Consider the following 899-nt stretch of genomic DNA (forward strand, 5'->3'; position numbering starts at 1 on the left):
GAGTCGCTGGAGGCCGCGGCGCCTTCCCAGGGTCGTTCCTACGCCCTGGGCGCGCGGCGGGCGACATGTTCCAGCGGAGGCTGGCGGGCGCAGTGGCGGCGCGGCTGCTGCATGAAGAGCAGCGTGGGCAGCTTCTCGAGGAAGACGACCTTGACCCACGGCGCCATGGTGTGCGTGGTGGGCGAGCGGTGGTGCACGTTGAGCACGCACACGCTGGTGACGATGGAGAAGGTGACCAGCACCATGGTGAACATGAGGTACTTGCCCACGAGCGGCACGTCGAGGGACGTGGGCGGCACGATCTTGGAGATGAGCAGCAGGAAGACGGTGAGCGCCAGCAGAACGGAGATGCACAGCGTCATCTTCTCGCCGCAGTCGGACGGCAGGTAGAAGACCAGGATGGCCAGCGAGGTGATGAGCACGCAGGGGATGATGAGGTTGATGGTGTAGAACAGCGGCTTGCGGCGGATGACGAAGTCGTAGGTGATGTCCACGTAGGTGGAGTCGTCTGGGTTCTCGTTGCGCCGGCCGGGCAGCGCCACGATGTCCCACTCGCCACTGGGTGTGAAGTCGTCCAGACTGGCCACGTCACTCTTGAGCACCAGGTCGATCTCGGTGCGGTCGTAGGTCCACGAGCGGAACTTCATGGTGCAGTTCTGCTGGTCGAACGGGAAGTGCTTTACCTCGATCTTGCACGCGCTCTTGTAGATGGCCGGGGGCAGCCAGAAGATGCTGCCGTCATAGGAGACCACGGCGTTGGAATAGAAGGACACCTCGTACATGCCGTCAGCACTGCCAAGGGGGAGCACGGTCAGCCCTGGCCTGAAGTTCCTGCACCCCACCCAGCTGGTTGCTCCCATCGGGGTGGACAAGTGGGAGGAGCCAGGGAGGCCAGAGTG

At 63.8% G+C, this 899-nt stretch overlaps 1 protein-coding gene across 1 annotated transcript in view; it reads right to left on the reverse strand.

Moving 5' to 3' along the window:
- Positions 1-899, reverse strand: part of CHRNB2 (cholinergic receptor nicotinic beta 2 subunit) — a 7,939-nt gene that overhangs the window by 4,329 nt on the left and 2,711 nt on the right. Inside the window, exon 4 of the mRNA XM_023534307.1 lies at positions 66-887. Coding sequence (XP_023390075.1) covers positions 66-887 — 822 coding nt within the window. The remainder of the gene's footprint in view (positions 1-65; positions 888-899) is intronic.

This window comes from Pteropus vampyrus, unplaced genomic scaffold (assembly GCF_000151845.1).
Source record: "Pteropus vampyrus isolate Shadow unplaced genomic scaffold, Pvam_2.0 Scaffold124, whole genome shotgun sequence".
Classification (NCBI taxonomy): Eukaryota; Metazoa; Chordata; class Mammalia; order Chiroptera; family Pteropodidae; genus Pteropus; species Pteropus vampyrus.